Source organism: Caretta caretta, chromosome 1, assembly GCF_965140235.1.
Source record: "Caretta caretta isolate rCarCar2 chromosome 1, rCarCar1.hap1, whole genome shotgun sequence".
In the NCBI taxonomy this organism is placed as follows: domain Eukaryota; kingdom Metazoa; phylum Chordata; order Testudines; family Cheloniidae; genus Caretta; species Caretta caretta.
Genome location: NC_134206.1, coordinates 36,802,040 through 36,822,272, shown reverse-complemented (window position 1 = coordinate 36,822,272; position 20,233 = coordinate 36,802,040). Strand labels below are relative to the sequence as shown.

Here is a 20,233-nt window from a genome sequence, read left to right as displayed (position 1 = left end):
ATAGGAGTAAAGGAATCACCCCTGTAAAATCAGGATGGTAGGTACCTTACAGGGTAATTAGATTTAAAACATAGAGAATCCCTCTAGGCAAAACCTTAAGTTACAAAAAAGACACACAGACAGAAATAGTCATTCTATTCAGCACAATTCTTTTCTCAGCCATTTAAAGAAATCATAATCTAACGCATACCTAGCTAGATTACTTACTAAAAGTTCTAAGACTCCATTCCTGGTCTATCTCCAGCAAAAGCAGCATATAGACAGCCACAGACCCTTTGTTTCTCTCCCTCCTCCCAGCTTTTGAAAGTATCTTGTCTCCTCATTGGTCATTTTGGTCAGGTGCCAGCGAGGTTACCTTTAGCTTCTTAACCCTTTACAGGCGAGAGGATTTTTCCTCTGGCCAGGAGGGATTTTAAAGGGATTTACCCTTCCCTTTATATTTATGTCATATGGCAATCAATAACACATGATTGGGAAGGGGTATGGAGCCATCAGCAGCAGACTGAGGGGTAGGAGGGTCTATGCTGGCCAATGGCCGCACTTCAGGGAACCCCCATTGGAAGAAGGAATCTCCCAACATCTCCCCACGCCACTGAGTGCACACGGAGGTGGCAGTAGCTGTCGGCACAGCAGATGCTTTCTGGCCTTTAGGCACTTACAGAAAGACGACAATACAGGTAACATTAGATTGGACAGTTTGGGCTTTTGGTTTTATTTTGGAGGTTGGGGTGGGTGGAAGAAGGGTAAAGTGTTGCAGCAGCAGCAGGCATGGTGAAACCTGTTTGCTTGGGCAGCTGGATGGGTGAAGGGAGGGGTAGCAGGAAAAGAAGTGTATGTTTAGGGTGTGTTTTGAGGAAAGAAAAGTATCTAATTCAGAAGACATGGTCCCTAGACATCATCTTGAACTTTGTGCTCCGGATGCTGTTTGTCCGTTGTTCTCTGTCTTTCCTATTTAGAATGTAAACTCCTTGGGCAGGGAATGTGTCGTCCTCATGTGTATGTTCATTACCTAACATGATAGGGCTTCAGTGCTGATTGTGACCTTAGGGCACTACTGGAATGTGAACTTGAATCATGATTATTAGAATGACCCATGCTTTGTTTTAGTTATGACTCAAAGTAATGTATAATAGTCACTGAGAGTTCTACTTTACTGATTTTCTGTTCACTTAAAACATACATGTCTCCCTAGCTGTCTTTTGACTGTCTTTCTGAAGAAACAACAGGACCGTTTCTTATCTCAGTCAAACCAATGTAACCCTGATTGGAGATCAGAGTGTAGCCCATAAACTTTTTCATTAGGAAACCTATTATTCAGTTGGAGTGCTGGTGAACAGTGCTAGATTATATGGAAAACTTAAGTGCTCTATCCACTGAAGAGTACAGTACATTCAGTGGTACTGAGAACTTCCCCATGGTGCCCTGCTGACATGCCTCGGTGCTGAAATTGAAAGACTGCACTTAAGCATTTAAATGTAGTTCAGCTTTGATGCCCTCTCAGGCTTTGACGTTTGCACTTATACTGCCAGCAAACCTGTCAGTTGTAATAGACTTAGGGCTTGTCTACATGGCCCCACTGTGCAGAATATGGCAGTGTAAGTTGCAGTGTGCCCTAAAGTGTTGCACTGTAACTGCCCTGTGTAGACCCTGCTAGGGTGAATGAAAATGTACCTACCGTAGTTCCTGTTAACATGGTCCATTTTCATTTGCACTAGCAGGGTCTAGCAGCATGTAGTTACAGTAACTCTTTGGTGCGCGCTGCAATTCACACTGCTGTAGACTGCACTGTGGGGCTGTGCACACAAGCCCTAAGGCTTCATTCACATAGGCCACTGAAGATCTCCCTTAGGGAAGTGACATTTGGCAACTAACAGCCTGAGCTAGATTTGAGCCAGTAACTGAGATGAACGGTTCTGCAGATCATGACGAGGCCTGGGAACCATCTGATCCTTAACAAGACTTTTCTGTCCTGTCTGGCTTTTCTGATTATTTTTTCCATTTTGCAAATACAATTCAAGTATCTCGTGAATCCTATATTGGCAGGTAATAAATGAACTGTAACAGAATGTTTCCTTTCAGTTTTGCTGGATGTCTCTCTCTAGTCTTGCATTATAAGAAAGGGTCAATAGGAGCACCTCATTTACCTTCTCTGTGCCATTCATTATTTTGTATGCTTCTTTCATGTCCCCTTATTTGCTTCCTCTCTAATTCAGCCTCCTCTGACTCAGTCAGTAATTGGGTTTTTTTAAATAGAAACTAAGCTATTTCATTCTCATTCAAATGGCTGCCCTCTTTCCCTTTTAATCTCTGTTCGTGCTTGTTGTGAATTATTGTTAGTTAATAGAGAGACGGCTACTGTGCTTTACAGGCCAGGCATATTTTGGTAGCAAACCTAGTAACATTAGCGTTGGGATTCCCTCAGAGATCTTTTCCGCTTATCCAGAGGGCTTCATTCAGTTCTGGAAGAACCCTTCATCCAGTTCTCTGGGATCCAAAAAACTCAGTTCAACTCCAGCTCATCACTCTGGCTACTTTATTAGGCATGTAACAACTCTTGGGTTTAGTTATGGAGGATACAACTCCAATTCATGTCACGCTACACACCTATCTTTATATACATCTTTTCTAGCTGCTAACATCTATACCAGTGGCCCTCAACCAGGGGTATGCGTACCACTGCGGGTACGTAGAGGTCTTCCGGGGAAGGTCAGTTTTTCTAGATATTTATAGAGTTTTACAACAGGTTACATAAAAAGCATCAGAAGTCAGTACAAACTAAAATTCATATAGACCATGACTTGTTTATACTGCTCTGTATACTATACACTGAAATGCAAGTACAATATTTATATTCCAATTTATTTATTTTATAATTATATGATAAAAATTAGAAAGTAAGCAAATTTCCAGGAATAGTGTGACACTTTTTTTGTATTTTTATGTCTGATTATGTAAACAGGTAATTCTTAAGTGAGGTGAAACTTGGGGGTACGCAAGACAAATCAGACTGAAAGGGGTATAGTAGTTTGGAAAGGTTGAGAGCCACTGATCTATGCAACTTGCATGTAAGGACCAATTGTTTGGCATATTGCATAAGGCAAGCTTATCAGTTCAAGGTGTTTCTGCCTACTTTGTTTACTAAAAACATACCCACAATAGCTTGCTTAGTTCTTGCCTCCCTTTATTTACTGTAAACGTACACAACAGTTAGTTGTTTCAGCAAGTATTTGTCTGGGGTTATCTGGTCTTAACTTGGGCCTGCTCATGTCAGCTAAGTTATCCCTGCAATTAGTTATGCTCATCCTAAGAAGCATATTTTACTGTGGTTGTTTTTCACATTTAAATGTGGTGCAGATGGGTCCAGGATCTCATTTTTGGGTATCTTTGTGACAGAATGTCATGCTGTAGAGCCATGCAAATTGATACAAGGCTATTCTCCTGACTCACCCTGGCAACCAGACCAGGTGAGTCCATAGGTGCTGGAACTATGGGTGCAGGGGATGCTGCCACGCTCCCTGGCTTGAAGTAGTTTCCATTATATGCAGGTTTACAGTTTGATTCATTGGCTCTCAGCACCCCCAGTATACAAATTGTTCAGGACCTCTTGGTGAGTCTCTTTAGATTCAGTTTGGGAGTATAAAAGACTGAGTCTCTCCAAGGCAAAAGGAGAGATGGGAAGTTGTGAAGGTAGAAATCCTAGGAACAGCCATCTTAAGAGGGTGCTTAGGGTAAGGTTTATGTTTATTGTTTACATTAAGGATATAAGAAGACCCCACTAATGGCCCATTGCATGTGTGCTGAGTTGAGAGTGGAGTGAGCGTCCACGTACACTTATTAATTAATCTTTGTTTTTTAAACTCCCATTTACATTTTGCAGGTGATGGAAGTCAAAGGACAAATGATCCATGTGCCTGAGTCAAATTCTATTTTGTTTTTGGGTTCCCCTTGCGTGGACAAGCTGGATGAACTGATGGGCCGAGGCCTACATCTTTCTGACATACCTATCCACGATGCTACCCGTGACGTCATATTGGTTGGGGAGCAGGCAAAGGCCCAAGATGGCTTGAAGAAACGAATGGATAAACTGAAGGCAACATTAGAGCGAACACACCAAGCTCTGGAAGAGGAGAAAAAGAAGACAGTGGATCTTCTTATTTCTATTTTCCCAGAAGAGGTGGCTCAACGGTTGTGGCAGGGGCAGCAAGTTCAGGCCAGGAAGTTTGATGATGTCACCATGCTCTTCTCAGACATTGTTGGCTTCACAGCTGTATGCGCCCAGTGCACCCCCATGCAGGTGATCAGCATGCTGAATGAGCTGTACACTCGATTTGACCATCAGTGTGGATTTCTGGATATCTATAAGGTAAGGTACTTCAGTCCATAAATTAGGGAAAGCATGTCTTCTTAAGTTGCCCCTGTAGCTCACTTCCTAAGTTGCAAAAACAATTTTAATAAAGTTGGTTGGAAAATGTTACGGTTTTTGTTTATGGAGAATTTTGAGGTTGTGGTGGAAAAATTTGAAATAAAAAATAGTTTGGTTGAAAACAAATATTTTTGATTCTGAAATGCCACGACAGTACCTTATGGGAGCTATAGTTTAGGTGCCTCATCCTTTCATTTTCCTCTGTGCACTGGGCTCCCTGATCAGACTGTCTCCCATGGTGCACCACAGTCTCACCTTTTTCTGAGAGGAGGTGGTCACCATGAGCAATACATAGCCATTGTGTATTACGGCTGAAGAAGTCCGGCTGGAGACCTTACTCCATAGAGGAGAATGAGGCACTGGAATGACAGCTTCCATGAGGTACTTTAGTGGCCTTTCAGTGTCAAAATACTTTGGTTTGGGGCCAAAAACTAAAATATTTTTGTTTTTTGGGCATTCAGTTTTTCAACAAAAAAAAAAAAAATCAAAACTATCCACAGAAAGCTGACAGTTTTCAAAATAAATCATCTTTATTTATAAACCTTGTTTTTTGCAGGAAAAGGTTTCAATGTAATTTGTTTACTAGCCCTAGTTTTCAGGCTCTGTTAGTTTAAAAAAGGAGCCATAACTCTTTTATTTGGAGATCTACATGTGGACCCTTAAAGCAGAACTCTCCTAAAATATTTTCTCTTAAAAGGATGGTTTATTCACAGTTTATGCTGTGTTTTGTGATTTTAATAAAGAAGGGGCCAGATAGTCTTCTTCAGCTGGTGTAAATCAGTGTAACTCCATTGCAGCCAGTGGGAATATGCCAATTTTAACCACCTGAGATTCAGGAAAATATCCTTGTTGGTAATCAGTTAAAATCTTTCTTTTAGCAAAATGTAACTTTGTTAATGAGTTCTATCCCATTTGCACTTGCTTCTGAGTCCTTTCAGATTTGAATGGTGCCTATTGTAATTCTGAAGTCCGAAACGCCACTTGTGTGGGGTTTTTTTGTCCCAGGTCATGTTCAAAATTAAAGGGACGCATTTTCTGTTTCGGGTTCAGATGTGACAAGTTGGTGGAAATCTCATGAACAGCTGATGTTGTGAAAGTGTCTCTAGTCAAGGGTTCTTAAATTTGTCAATCTCAGTTGATTTGCATCAGTAGGACCAAATCTAGTTGAGAACAGCTCATGAGATTTCACTGACTCTGAACCTTAACCCCAATCTGGCTCTAGATCTGAACACTGATTCCTTATCTCATTCTACTTGTTAGGAAACTACAGTATAATACAAGGTATAACAAAGGTAAAAACAAAATCTGATAGGTCAAGGAGAGTAGCACAACATGGAAAGTGAAGCTGAAAGATGATGGGTAACGGTAAACCAATTCACACAAAGATTTCATCCAGACATTTCTAATACAGAATCTAAGAAATATTAAAAAATAAAACAGCATTTCAGAGGAATAGCAGAGGCAGCATGTAATAGGCCTGGGTGTCTGTCGTTTGTGACAACAAGCAATAAGAACCCACACATCTACTTCTAATTTGCATCTTCATGTATTTATGAAAGATTCTTTGTGTAACACTGCGGGGTCTGGGCCCACTGTAGTCTTTTAGGCTCGGATTCACCCAGGGATTTAGGTGTTGGGGCAGTCCCAACACCTACCTTATGGGTGTCTAGAAAAATCACAGGAAGAACCCTGTGACCCAGAAAGCCTGAGTTAGTTGCTAGCCAATAGGAGATGCTGACTAGAGGGATATGTCCTAAACCCCACCCCTCTCACGGAGATAGGTGCCTAAGTTCACGCTGCAGAGAGGCTCCAGTCTTTGCCAGTGATTCAGAACCAGGAACTGCTCTCCTGGATTCAGGTGCCATAGGTGAGAATAATTTAGGCACCTAACTCCACAGAAAACAGGCATAGGAGGAGGTGGTGCCTACCCTGTAACTTTTAGCCCAGTGGTCAGCACACTCCTCCAGGATGTGGGAGACCCAGATTCAATTCCCCCCTCTACTGAAGGGGGAAAATGGATTTGAACAGGGGTCTCCCACAGTTTTAAGTGCTATAACAACTGAGGTATGAGGTACTCTGATGTGGGCTTCCCTCAAATCACTCCTGTTGAAGCTGTTCCACTCTGGCTCAATCGCTCATTATTTATCCAAAGAGAGTGGGAAAGTGGGAATGACTCTCTAACTCCATGATTAGGGCATCCACATGGGAGACCCATGTTCAAATCCCTTCTCCCCCCTTTAGCAGAGTGGTTAATTGAACCTGTCTTTCTTACATCCCAAGGGCTCGAACCTCTGGGCTAAAAAATTTTCAGGTGGCCACCACCTCCTCTGCCAGAAATTCAGTCAGCAGTCTCTGAGTACACCTACCAGATCAGGCCCCAAATGTGAGTCCAGACATCTGTCCTCCTCAGTTTGTCAATTGCTCTGAGGCTTAGATGGGAAATAGACAGCCAGACACTTAGAGTAAGACAGCAGTGTACATGCCCGGTGGCAGAAACTTAGGCACTGCATCGGCATAGGCACCTGCAGCATTGGGTGGGAGTTCTGTGAATCGCTGTAGAACCTTAAACTGGGACTTAGGTACCTAAAACCAGACTTAGGGCTTGTACACACTACCGCTTATGTTAGTATTACTTATGTAGCTCCGGGGTGTGAATAAGCCACCCCCCCCCCGCGTGACGTAAGTTACACTGACCGACCTCGGCGCCGGTGTGGACAGCACTATGTCAGCAGGAGAGCATCTCCTGTTGACATAGCTACTGCCTCCCGTGGAAGTGGTTTTATTATGCTGACAGGGCGCTCTCCCGTCGGCATTGGTGCAGCTGCGCTGCTGTAGCACTTCTAGTGTAGACTAGCTCTTGGGCATCTAAATCCCCAGGTATTTACCTTTGTGAATCCAGGCTTTAGATCTAGCTCTCTTCAATCCTTTCCTATTCGTGCTTTCTTGACCTTTCTCCTCCTGCATTATGTTTCAGGGTGTTAAATTTTACTGTCAGTTAGAGAATTGATATGGTTTGACTAACCAAACTGTAATCAATCCTGATGAAGTGTGTCCTGGGATCCATCAGATAAGTGTCTTGGAGTTTCGGTGGTGTTTTTTTGTTTGGTTGTTTTTTAATAATGTCTCTGCTGGTTTTTATGTGTAATTTTTTTCCAGGATCTGAAGTGTAAAAATTAGGGCTGTCGATTAATCGCAGTTAACTCATGTGATTAACTAAAAAAAAATTAATCATGATTAATCGCACTGTTAAACAATAGAATACCAACTAAAATGTATTAAATATTTTTGGAGGTTTTCTACATTTTCAAATCTATTTCAATTACAACATAGAATGCAAAGTGTACAGTGCTCACTTTATATTTTTTATTACAAATATTTGCCCTGTAAAAATGGTAAACAAAAGAAATGTATTTTTCAATTCACCTCATACGAGTACTGTAGTGCAATCTCTATCGTGAAAGTGTAATTTACAAATGCAGATTTTTTTTTGTTACATAACTGCACTCAAAAACAAAACAATTTAAAACTTGAGTGCCTACAATGCCACTCAGTCCTATTTCTTGTTCAGCCAATCACTAAGAAAAAGAAGTTTGTTTACATTTACGGGAGATAATGCTGCCCACTTCTTAATTACAATTTAACTTCAAAGTGAGAACAAGTATTCACATGGCACTGTTGTAGCTGGTATTGCAAGATATTTACATGCCAGATGCGCTAAAGATTCATATGCCATTGCATGCTTTGGCCATTGTTTCAGAGGACATGCTTCCATGCTGATGACGCTCGTTTAAAAAAAAATGTGTTAATTAAATGTGTGACTGAACTCCTTGGGGGGAGAATTCTATGTCTCTTGGTCTTTTACCTGCATTCTGCCATATATTTCATGTTATAGCAATCTCTGATGGTGACCCAGCACATGTTGTTCATGTTAAGAACACTTTCACTGCAAATTTGACAAAATGCAAAGAAGGTACCAATGTGAGATTTCTAAAGATAGCTACAGCGCTCAACCCAACATTTAAGACCCTGAAGTGCCTTCCAAAAATCTGAGAGGGATGAGGTGTAGAGCATGCTTTCAGAAGTCCTAAAAGAGTAACACACTGATGCGGAAATTACAGAATCCAAACCACGAAAAAAGAAAATCAACCTTCTGCTGGTGTCATCTGACTCAGATGATGAAAATGAACATGCACTGGTCTCATAGACTCATAGATATTAAGGTCAGAAGGGACCATTATGATCATCTAGTCTGACCTCTTGCACAATGCAGGCCACAGAATCTCACCCACCCACTCCTGCAATAAACCTCTCACCTATGTCTAAGCTATTGAAGTCCTCAAATCAAGGTGCAGAGAATCCTTCAGCAAATGACCCTTGTCCCATGCTACAGAGGAAGGCGAAAAACCCCCAGGGCCTATTCCAATCTGCCCTGGAGGAAATTTCCTTCCTGACCCCAAATATGCTTTAGATTGTTATCGAGCAGAACCCGTCATCAGTATGGATGCCTGTCCTCTGGAATGGTGGTTGAAGCATCAAGGAACATATAAATCTTTAGAGCATCTGGCATGTAAATATCTTGCGAAATTGAGCTTTTTATGTGTTACTTTTGGAACAATAAACATGTTAATCACAGAAAAAACAATCTGCAGTGAAAATAGTTTCCATTAGCTTAGTGAAAAGCATGCCAGTGAGATTATATTGCTATGCAAAGGGCAAGTTCAGTTTCTCTCTGCTCCTACAGCCTGAACAGAGCTGCAGGAGCACCAGCTCCATGGCCTTAAACTAACAAACATAGTAGCCATTAGGATGAGGACACCCCAAAAATATGAGGGTGAGGAGCTTAAATGTGGTAAAAGGTAGGGGCTATTCATACATATATGCATGAAGGATGTCAAGGCCTATAGCACAGCTGGTCTTAAGTAAAACTGTGGAGTTCTCCATTGGCATGCTAGAGTTAGACTCGGGTCCATCTCAACCTTCAGAGTTCTCCCCAAGGATAGAGTGAGTGTACACATGCTTCCAAGTGCACATTCCTGAGGGACATCCAGAAAGAGCCTGGGACCTTTTAGAAATTGTCTCTATAGCCCTCTGCATGCTAAACAGTTTGCCTTTGACTAAAACTGTTTTGGTAATAAAACCATGAAGAAAAGCATATTAATGGAAGAAGACTTGTATCCTCTGTGGATGGGCACAGAGGAGGACACAGACTGAGCAGTAGGTTACACACTTGTTCTTTACAAAGGAAGCTTATCCTGAGTGTCTGAGGCCCACACAATTTTAAATCACAGGCAAGTCTCAGTTATGTAACCAGTGGCCATCTTGGTTGATATACAACGGATTAAACCAAGCCCCTCGGGACCTGAAAGCATGAGCTGCTTCAGCTAAAGAGCAGGGATCTTAAGCCTACCTCTGTAAGAGACTTATATTTGGTATTTCAGTTCAGTATGGTATCAGATGCTCTGATAATATTTATCTGTGAAATTAACTTATGAAATCCATAGAGGAAAATATCTTGCATATGAAATATAATTAATTTTATAAAGCATATTTCATATGTGGTGTAAGGCAATTTTTAAAATAAAATAATGGATGGATACCTCCAGTACTGCAGTAGTGCAGTACTGATCAGAGAAATGATGGTAGTTGCAAAATTTTATGATGAGCTTATTTTCTATCTGAAAGATCAGCAGTTTTCAAACAGAGTCTATGGAGTCTGATGGCCTGAAGAGCACTCGGTGGTGGTCTGTATGGTGATGGCTGTCCCTTTCGGTTTCCAATTGCTAAATCATATGAAAAAGCATCTAAAATTATTCATTACTTTCTTAACGTTAAGGAATTGGTGTAGTTGCTATGGAGATGTTATATGATCACAGAGGAAATAGTTCATGTGATCACAAATGGGTGAGGAGATTGTGTCATGGACCATCTATAAAGTTGTCGGAAAAAACAGTAGAAAAAGCTTGAGAACCCCCTCAGCTAAATGACAAAAATAGCAAGTCTGACAATGTATCCTCAGCAATAGCTGTCACACAGACTTGGACATTAGGGGCCTGATTCAGCAAAGCACCTAAGCACATGCTTATCTTTAAGCATGTACCAAGAAAGGAATACAGTGAGTGTTCTCTCCCATTCCTTTTGAAAACTGGCATGGAATCTTTAACTGTCACCAACACGTTCATCACAGATGGATGGAAGTGACATCAATTTAACATTTTACATTAGTCATCACCCATATAATTACTGCCCTGCAGTGTGACCATTGGATGTGAGCCCAAATCATGAGGAGACACTTGAATCTATTATTTTCTGAGCCAGAATCAAGAATGATGCCAATGACCCAGTTATGTGTGCTGTATATGGTACATGTATGTGTTATACATTCTGAGGGTTATTACTTCTAGTTAACTGCTTTGAGACATTCCTTGTTGAAATCTGTGGGTTCATGGATCACAGTACTTAAATTATCTGGCCTGGCATTAGTTTTGAAGGAAGCTTGGCTAAGTCCTCTGAGAAAAATAAAAGGGAACATGTAATTGTTAATCATCCTGTTACTTTGACAAGTTATTTTATGGTTTACTGCCTTTTGTATAACTGTGTGCCACTTTCCATCATGAATTATTGTATGGTAGTTAAAAGTAAGGATTGTCCTGTTCACTGCAATAAGGTAGTACATCGATGAGGTGACTGAGAACAGATTGTTATAAGCAGAGCATCAAAAAATAAAACCAAAATAAAAATTCTACTGAATATTTGTATACATTTTTAAACAAAACTTCTTAGTGTGTTTTGCATCCCTCCTCTATTTGCTTTTCACCAAAACAGCAAAATATTATTTTAGCAGAATATTTGCAGAAAGAGAATTTGTAGTCACCAGTATTTGTATCTGAAACCTGATTTTAAGTGTTATGCTCATCTAACCACAGGGAACAGAAACATACTATGTAACTTATGTGCAATCAAAACAGTGCAGTTTTCATATATCCTTCTGTATAAGCAACAGATCAAGAATAATTTGCAGAGATTAGCTGGTGAGTACTTTTTGAATAGCAAATTTGGGGAAATTGACATCAGTTTGTAAAACAGAAATGAGGCAAAATTCATCAAATAAATTACCTGTTACCAGTTATTCACCCAGCTCTACTTTTAAAGCGTGTTGAATTCAGAATCTCAATGTGAGAGAGTGCTTCTGACCTTGAACTAAGAAAGGGAAACTAACCAAAAAGCAGTAATAGTTCACCATTATTTCACACTTTGCATCCAAGGATCTCAAAATGCTTTCAATAATTAATAGCTTTCCTTGACAACTCTCTGTGATGTAAATATTAAGTATTTATTATCTCACTTAACAGATGAGACATAACACATTGAAGGGCTTCAAAGTGTACATGCACAAGTTCATGCATTATTTTTTTTTTTTTTGCATGGCACATGCAAACTCTATAAACAGGTGCAAACTGATAGCATACAAATACACACCCTAGATATTTGTACATAGAATCATAGAAGATTAGGGTTGGAAGAGACCTCAGGAGATCATCTAATCCAACCCCCTGCTCAAAGCAGGACCAACACCAACTAAATCATCCCAGCCGGGGCTTTGTCAAGCTGGGCCTTAAAAACCTTTAAGGATGGAGATTCCACCACCTCCCTAGGTAACCCATTCCAGTGCTTCACCACCCTCCTAGTGAAATAGTTTTTCCTAATATCCAACCTAGATCTCCTGCACTGCAATTTGAGACCATTGCTCCATGTTCTGTCATCTGCCACCACTGAGACCAGCCTAGCTCCATCCTCTTTGGAACCCCTCTTCAGGTAGCTGAAGGCTGCTATCAAATCCCCCCTCAGTCTTCTCTTCTGGAGATTAAATAAGCCCAGTCCCCTCAGCCTTTCCTCATAAGTCATGTGCCCCAGCCCACTATCATTTTCGTTGCCCTCTGCTGGACTCTCTCCAGTATTTCTACATTCTTTCTGTAGTGGATGGGGGGCCCCAAACCTGGACGCAATACTCCAGATGTGGCCTCACCAGTGTTGCCGAATAGAGGGGAATAATCACTTCCCTTGATCTGCTGGCAACACTCCTACTAATGCAGCCCAATATGCTATTAGCCTTCTTGGCAACAAGGACACACTGTTAACTCATCTCCAGCTTCTCGTCCACTGTTATCCCCAGGTCCTTTTCTGCAGAACTGCCGCTTAGCCAGTCGGTCCCCAGCCTGTAGCGGTGCATGGGATTCTTCCGTTCTAAGTGCAGGACTCTGCATTTGTCCTTGTTGAACCTCATCAGATTTCTTTTGGCCCAATCCTCCAATTTGTCTAGGTCACTCGGGACCCTATCCCTACCCTCCAGCTTATCTACCTCACCCCCTAGCTTAATGTCGTCTGTGAACTTGCTGAGGGTGCAGTCCATCTCATCATCCAAATCATTAATGAAGATATTGAACAAAACTGGCCCCAGGACCGACCCCTTTTTGAAGGTTTACTCCAGGTGTCTTCTAGAAAAACACACGAACTCTGCAGCAGAGCCAAGACTAGACCCCAGGGGGAAGATCCTGCCCTGAGGTGGGTGAATAGTCCATGTGGAACCTGCTGACACACGTTAACAGTTCCTTAATGTGCTTTGATCTAGCCCTGGTACAAAGAGGACTAGCTCAAAGTGCATGAATGAACCATTAATGTGCATCAGCAGGGTGCTTGCAGTGCGTATCCCTGCACACATTTAACCCATTCGCAGAGGCCTTGGCCTAGACCATGCAGCAGAGACACCCCAGAGGATCTCCCAGCGAGGCCTGACCCCTGATGGCCTCTCCCTGGATGAGCCTGGGTACAAAGGGCCCCCTGGGGCAGGCAGCAACCAGATAAGTGGTCCCCCCCGCCCACCCTCATCTGCCCCCAGCCTTGTCCTGCCCCTTTATGGTCTTGCCCACCATTTTCCCTGCCATGCCTTAACCCCCCTGCTTAGCTTTCCTGTCCCCATCTCACCCCTGTGTCCTAGCCCATTTTCCACTCAGGGTCCTGCTCCCCCATCTCTCTCTCACCTCATGTGCCCCCTCACCATAGGGGCTGCAGGTGGCAGCAGGAGAAAGAGCCATTGTTTCCATGCCAAAATCTGGCTCGGAGCATGCTGTGGCCTGGCCTTCACCGGCTGGCTGCCGAACTGGGGACAGGCTAGGCCTGGGAAACAGGGTATCTGGTGCCCTCAGCCCTTGGGCTCCCCAGCAGGGAAGGCTGGATAAGGAGCAGGGGGAGCTGGGGCTCTGGACGGTCAGGCTGGTGGGGGAGCAGGAGAGTCGGGCACGTGGGCTGGGGGGGGTCCTATGCTGGTCCCCTGTTTTTCATTCCTACTGGCACCCACAGCCCTGACTCCTTGGGATCTTTCTTCTTCCCCAGTCCTCCTCTCCAGAGCTCTGCCCTATTGTGTGCTGCTCCTCCACTCTATTTGCCTCTGGGGTCCTGCCCCACCGGTCCATGGCCTCCTTTTTTAGCGTCCTGCCTCATCTGTCCCCTGCCCTCACCTCATTTGCCCCATGATCTTGGTCCCTGACCCCTAGTTTCCTAGCCTCTCCATACATCCGCTTCTGTTATAGTCCCCCGACCCCGTTTGTTCCCCACTGTGTCCTGAACTCCACTCCATCTGTTCCTGTGTTCTGGTCTCCTCCTGGGTCTTGGCCCTATCCCTACGCTGTGTTCATACTCCAGTCCCCCTGTATTATCCTCCCCATTGTTCCACCCCTGGATTGCATGGGCTTCCCCTTGCCCAGCCTTACGTCAGAGACACCCCCTCCCCCCAGCTTGTTGCTGCTTCCCCTGCACCTTAGGGGCTGCTCTTTGGATTGATACTCAGAGAGGAGCACTTGAGATAGAGGGGGTTGGGGGAGGGCCAGAGTGAGCCCCAGGCAGAGGTGCCGACTTTCTGGTTTCCCTAGGGCAGCTCAACCCCCCCCACCTCCTTCTAGGCCTAGGCCCCGCCCCCGTTCCAGCCTTCCCCCCCAAGGCCCGTCCCACCTCTTGCCACCCCACTTCACCCTTTCCCCTAGGCCCCACCCCCACTCCACCCCTTCCTCTGAGCACACTCCACCCTCTCTCTGCCTCTTCCTCCTCCCATTCCTTCCCCTCCTCTCCAGAAGCTCCTGCAAGCCACTCAACAGCTGATCACCGGCGCCTGGGAAGCGCTGCGGGGTAGAGGGAGGAGCTGTTCAGTGGGGCTGCTGGTGGGTGCCGAGCACCCACTATTTTTTTTGTGCTCTGGAGCACCCACAGAGTTGGCATCTATGGCCCCAGGCCACGAGCCCCAGTACATGGTGCTCTTGCAGATAAACCCTAATACAAGACTGGGAAGGGCTGCTGGCTCCTCACGGTGGGAGACCCTAACGGGGAGTCCTTCCAGGGAAGCCTGTTTATACAGGAGCATGCTGCTCTTTTTGCCTCTGTCACTCCAAAAGGGGAACTGGCACGGGGTGTCTCCTTTGAAATGTGGGTGCTGTTTTAGAGGAATTGCTTAGGTTCTGGGCAGGTGTTGGGGGGTCACTTATCCACCCTCACACCCAGACCAGAGCTGTAACTATATTGTCACACCACAGTGTGATCCAATCTGTGTGCCCCAGACTCTCTTGTGCCCTTATTTTCAGTTTTTTCTTCTACCTGGGGGGCTTCATCCTCTCAGCTCCCCAAGTATAGGGGGCTCTGCCACTTACACCTCTGCTAGGAGCTTTACCCCTTGACTCCTGGGCCTTACCAAAACTTTAACAAACCCAGTGCCTATGTTAAGGAACCCTTAACGTACACAGGGTGCACACAATGTAGTAGGAGGCCAGAGGCACACTGACCTTCTGTAGGGCAGCAACTTGTCTTGAGCAGCCTCTGCTCCCGTTTGAGAGCTGTGCCAGAGCCTCACTCTGCTGATGGGTAGAAATTGTCTAATTTCCAGTCTAAATTTATTCATGGGCAGTGGAGGAAAGGTGACTATACATAGCACTAATGGTCAACTGACACGGGGCTGGGATCTTATAAGAAGTTGTGTAGTGATTAAGAAAAAGGACTAGAAGCCACGACCCTGAGTGAACCATTAACTTCTCCATGCTTGTGTTTGCCCATTTGTGGAATGAAGACAAAAATACAGACTTCCTGAGGCTATTTTGAGGCTGAATTAAAGTATGTAAACTCCATTGACTTCTTTGCATGAATAACACTCCAGGTGTGCAAAATATTGCAATATTTTAATAATTTCTTTATCAGATTAATTGGTACAGTATTGGGGTACAAGAGTACAGTAGCAATTTATCCCATACTGTTAATTAGCTAATGCATAATCATTAAAGGCAATGGGAATTTTGCCATTGACTTGAATGGGAGCAGTATTTAGAGCTTAAAAAAATGTTTCTATTCACGTTATCCAAGCTTTGTTGAGCAACCCTTTATTTTGTCATTGCAGTCACCTGACACTAAACAACTGTTTTACAAGTTATTGTTGTGACATTCTGTGTCTTGGAGGAACACCCTGTAACCCCCATATTCCTCATTTATATATAATTGTGATCTTACCTTACAAGGGATGCTTTATATGTATCAGGAGAAAGGTTATGATCTGCTGAAAGACATTTCTCTATCCAGATAGGTATATCATTAATGCACATGAAGTTGAGAATTGTGTTGTATGGTGGTCACTAAAACACGCTGTAAATTGGGGAATCAGCCAGTTATTAGCTCACCAGAGGCAACAGTAAGGACAGTAGCCAACACCTGGGTGGGGTGTCAATCAACCCATCAACAACTGTTGTCCAGCAAGGGCGCTACAATGCAATGACCGACTCACTTGCATGAGGCTACACCAGGGGAATTGCTCAACCTCACCTGGAGACTCAGCAATGCACCCAGACAAGCCTAAACTTGATTTCTAAGCACATGGACTGAGGGTATAAAACCAAACACAGGGGGCCCATGTGGGGCCTTTCTCCTTCACCCACCTATGCTGCAAGCAACGAGGACACTCTGAAGAGGGGACTGGCCCAGATTTCAAGGGTGAAATATGTGTACTATGAACTGCAATATCCAGTGGGGTGAGAAAAACTGCTTAATCCAGATGTTGACTGGTCTAATAGGGTTGAGAGTTTAGACTGCATGCTTGTATTTTATTTTATTTTGGTAACTAACTCTGACTTTTTGCCTATCACTTAATATCACTTAAAATTGATCTTCTGTAGTCAATACATTTGTTTTACTGTTTATCTTTACCAGTGAGTTTGCCTGAAGTTAATGGTAAATCTGCTCGGGTTTTACAAAGGCTGGTGTATGTCAAATTTCCATTGATGAAGTGGTGAACCAGTTAATAAATCTGCACTGCTCATATTGAGCAGTGTAAGATGGTATATTCCTGAGGTACAATGCTGGGAGCTGGGGCGGGGGGGTGGAATTTGGCTGGTGCCTTTCTCTGTGTGATTCATGAGTGGCTCTGGAAGCATTCATGCAATCTAGCTGGGTGTGGGGGCTCCACATGCTTTTGTGCTGAATGATGATAGCTCCTGGAGGGGTTTGCTGCTGGTCACTAGAAAGGCACTGAGAGTCAGGCTGGAGAGAATTAAGGGGGCACAGTGGTCCCACAGTCCCAGACTGCACACCGGGGATCCCATCACAATTGTGTCTAGATGTTTTTTGCTGTTTGTTGCAATCTAGTTCTTTACTCCAGTGTCAGCTTTGCCCACCAAGAGATATTAGCAATATGTGACCCATAAATGTCATTTCAGGACTGTACTATGCAGACCTATTTTCGACACCATATAAATTAAGTCTGTCTTTGTTTTTACTAGTGAAAAATTATTAATTCTTTTCCTTTTAATGCCAGGTAGAGAGCCTACAATATATGAATTGGTTGTTTCTTTGCCTTTCCTATGGAAAATAACTGTCTACAGATCAATTCAGTACTAGTTAAAATTCCCTTTCTACTGGCTACTGAGAGTAGGGTGACCAGATAACAAGTGTGAAAAATTGGGACACTTTTTTTCATGGGGGTTGGGGGCATAGCTGCATACATAAGAGAGAGCCCCTGATATTGGGACCATCCCGATGACATTGAGACATCTGGTCTCCCTAGCTGAGAGGATTCTGCCCCAGCCTATTAAGCAGGAGCTGTAGAAAGATGTTTGAATAAAAGCTTTCCTGCAATACTCCTGAGTTTGCCAGTATGTAGCGCTCTCTTTAAAAAAAAAAATAAATAAAAAATCCCTTAATCTTAGTTATGGTCAGAGCAGTTTTTTCATAATTAGGCTCTCCGGGAAGGAGCTGGGATCTGTAGGAGAGACAGGTCTTAAAAGAAAGAGCTTTCTTATATGAACTGATTTCCAAACTCCACTAGAGAGAGACTTGGAATCCATTCCTGCTTTTATGGGAGTAGTTTTCCATCTGCCAAACATCTGCACCCTGCTCACATTCATCTTACGGGTGAATTTTCAAAAGCTGAATCTAGCACTATTACAGCATCACTGAGCTGCCGTAAAAAGCCCCTGTCAGCTCTCACTGAGCAGCAAGCACTAGTGAAAAGTTAGGAAGAGAGATGCTGAAGGAATTGGAGTGAGAGGTGGGATCAGGGAGAGAATCCTGGGTCAGTTTGAACACTACCTTATTCTCAAATCCTTTGCAAAGTTCTATGACGTGAAAGCTCAATGTTGTTTTGGCTGTGGAGTTAATGGTATACCCTGCAGTTAGAGTTCATTTTTTAGATTCTGGCATAAAAACCCAAATATTTTAATCTGATACAATCTTCTAATCATCACAAGCACCAGTGTTGCTTACTTCAAATAGGTTTCCAAGCTTTTCTGACAAGACCATGCAATAAAAAGACATGAGCACCCAGAATCCCTCAAAATGTAAAGATGTGGCCACATTGTGCACTCAATTACACCCATGCAACAACAATGGAGTGAGCTAGTTGGCACTCGTGTAACTGGGAGCAGAAGTTAGCACTTGATGGTTATGTTTAGTGAAACAGGTGAACTGAGTGTTGGGCATTAAGAGCGGTGAGGAGTTTGGAAGCTGAGCATGGTACTGCTATTATTGCTGAAAAAATAACTGTCTTGATAGTAACAATAAATACGAGTTTGTAATCTGTTCACTGGTTCACTGTACCTTTTTCAGAGCACACGGTCCCCAGTGTGAGTTGCATCAGATAGGATTAGAGATGTTAACAGATGAACAAGGAATAAGTAAAAAGAACAGGAGTACTTGTGGCACTTTAGAGACTAACAAATTTATTAGAGTATAAGCTTTCGTGGGCTACAGCCCACTTCATCGGATGCATAGAATGGAACATATAGTAAGAAGATAGATAGATACACACGCGTGCTCACACACACAGAGAAGGTGGAAGTTACCATACAAACTGTGAGAGGCTAATTAGTTAAGATGAGCTACTATCAGCAGGAGAAAAAAAACTTTTGTAGTGATAATCAAGATGGCCCATTTAGACAGTTGACAAGAAGGTGTGAGGATACTTAACTTAAGGAAATAGATTCAATATGTGTAATGACCCAGCCACTCCCAGTCTCTATTCAAACCCAAGTTAATGGTATCTAGTTTGCCTATTAATTCAAGCTCAGCAGTTTCTCGTTGGAGTCTGTTTTTGAAGATTTTCTGTTACAAAATTACCACCCCTAAATCTTTTACTGAGTGGCCAGAGAGGTTGAAGTGTTCTCCTACTGTTTTTTTGAATGTTATGTTTCCTGATGTCTAATTTGTGTCCATTTATTCTTTTACGTAGAGACTGTCTGGTTTGGCCAATGTACATGGCACATGATGGCATATATCACATTGATAGATGCACAGGTGAACGAGCCCCTGATGGCATGGCTAATGTGATTAGGTTCTATGATGGTGTCACTTGAATAAATATGTGGACAGATTTGGCATCAGGCTTTGTTGCAAGGATAGGTTCCTGGGTTAGTGTTTTTGTTGTGTGGTGTGTGGTTGCTGGAGAGTATTTGCTTCAGGTTGGGGGGCTGTCTGTAAGCGAGGACTGGCCTGTCTCCCAAGATCTGTGAGAGTGAGGGATCATTTTTCAGGATAGATTATAAATTGTAAATCTTTGATGATGTGCTGGAGAGGTTTTAGTTGGGGGCTGAAGGTGACAGCTAGTGGCATTCTGTTATTTTCTTTGTTGGGCCTGTCCTGTAGTAGGTGACTTCTGGGTATTCTTCTGGCTCTGTCAATCTGTTTTTTTCACTTCAGCAGGTGGGTATTGTAGTTGTAAGAATGCTTGATAGAGATCTTGTAGGTGTTTGTCTCTGTCTGAGGGGTTGGAGCAAATGCGGTTATATCGTAGAGCTTGGCTTTAGACAATGGATCGTGTGGTGTGTCCTGGATCGAAGCTGGAGGCATGTAAGTAAGTATAGCGGTCAGTAGGTTTCCGGTATAGGGTGGTGTTTATGTGACCATCGCTTATTAGCACAGTAGTGTCCAGGAAATGGACCGCTTGTGTAGATTGGTCTAGACTGAGTTTGATGGTGGGATGAAAATTGTTGAAATCATGGTGGAATTCCTCAAGGGCCTCCTTTCCATGGGTCCCGATGATTAAGATGTCATCAATGTGGCGCAAGTAGAGTAGGGGCATTAGGGGATGAGAGCTGAGGAAGCGTTGTTCTAAGTCAGCCATAAAGATGTTGGCATACTGTGGGGCCATGCGGGTACCCATAGCAGTGCCGCTGACTTGAAGGCATATATTGTCCCCAATTGTGAAATAGTTGTGGGTGAGGAATAAGTAGATCACCTGGAAGTCCCTTTAGATCTAGACTCTGAGGCCTAGTCTTCTCAGCCAGAGAGCCTGCT

At 43.3% G+C, this 20,233-nt stretch overlaps 1 protein-coding gene across 4 annotated transcripts in view; it reads left to right on the top strand.

Moving 5' to 3' along the window:
- The window catches only part of GUCY1A2 (guanylate cyclase 1 soluble subunit alpha 2), a 275,976-nt gene that overhangs the window by 139,619 nt on the left and 116,124 nt on the right, over nucleotides 1-20,233 (top strand). For all 4 annotated transcript variants that reach the window (XM_048844394.2, XM_075127098.1, XM_075127095.1 and 1 more), the window contains one exon: nucleotides 3,878-4,363. In XM_048844394.2, coding sequence (XP_048700351.1) covers nucleotides 3,878-4,363 — 486 coding nt within the window. The remainder of the gene's footprint in view (nucleotides 1-3,877; nucleotides 4,364-20,233) is intronic.